This window comes from Eimeria tenella, genomic scaffold (genome assembly GCF_000499545.2).
Source record: "Eimeria tenella Houghton genomic scaffold, Eth_scaff3410, whole genome shotgun sequence".
Classification (NCBI taxonomy): Eukaryota; Apicomplexa; class Conoidasida; order Eucoccidiorida; family Eimeriidae; genus Eimeria; species Eimeria tenella.
In genome coordinates this window covers 1-407 of record NW_013543194.1, presented here as the reverse complement: position 1 = coordinate 407, position 407 = coordinate 1, and the positions used below count along the sequence as shown (strand labels likewise).

The 407-nt window shown below is 67.3% G+C and overlaps 1 protein-coding gene across 1 annotated transcript; it reads left to right on the top strand.

Annotated features, from left to right (window-relative positions):
• Positions 1 to 88: 88 nt before the first annotated feature.
• On the top strand, positions 89 to 370 carry ETH_00039315 (uncharacterized protein; the record flags this gene model as incomplete). Its single annotated transcript, XM_013376416.1, has 1 exon — positions 89 to 370. A coding segment is annotated over one exon (282 nt), but the record flags the coding sequence as incomplete, so codon positions are not given.
• Between the last annotated feature and the right edge of the window lie 37 nt (positions 371 to 407).

Genomic DNA, 407 nt, shown 5'->3' with positions numbered 1-407 from the left:
GCAGCAGCAGCAGCCAGGCTCGCTGCTGCAACCGGCCACACTAAGCCGCACAGGAAGCTGCTGCAGCTGCCTCCGGCGACGCCTGCAGCGCCGCCAGCAGCAGCAGCAGCAGCAGCAGCAGCAGCAGCAGCAGCTGCGGGGGAGGAGGATCACCTGGTGCAGCACGCCGCCTTCGAGGACGCGGGCAGTGCTGCGAAACTCCTCCAGCTGCAGCGCAGGGACCAGCAGCAGCAGCAGCAGCAGGGAGCCGCAGCAGCAGCAGGGAATCACAGCAGCAGCGTTGCTGCTGCTTCTGTGGGAGATTTCTTCAAGCTCACGCCCAAGGGCGAAGGGACCACCAGCTTGCCAGCGCAAGCCATTGCGCCGCTAGGCAGCAGCAGCAGCTGGCCAGCTGCTGCTGCTGCGCA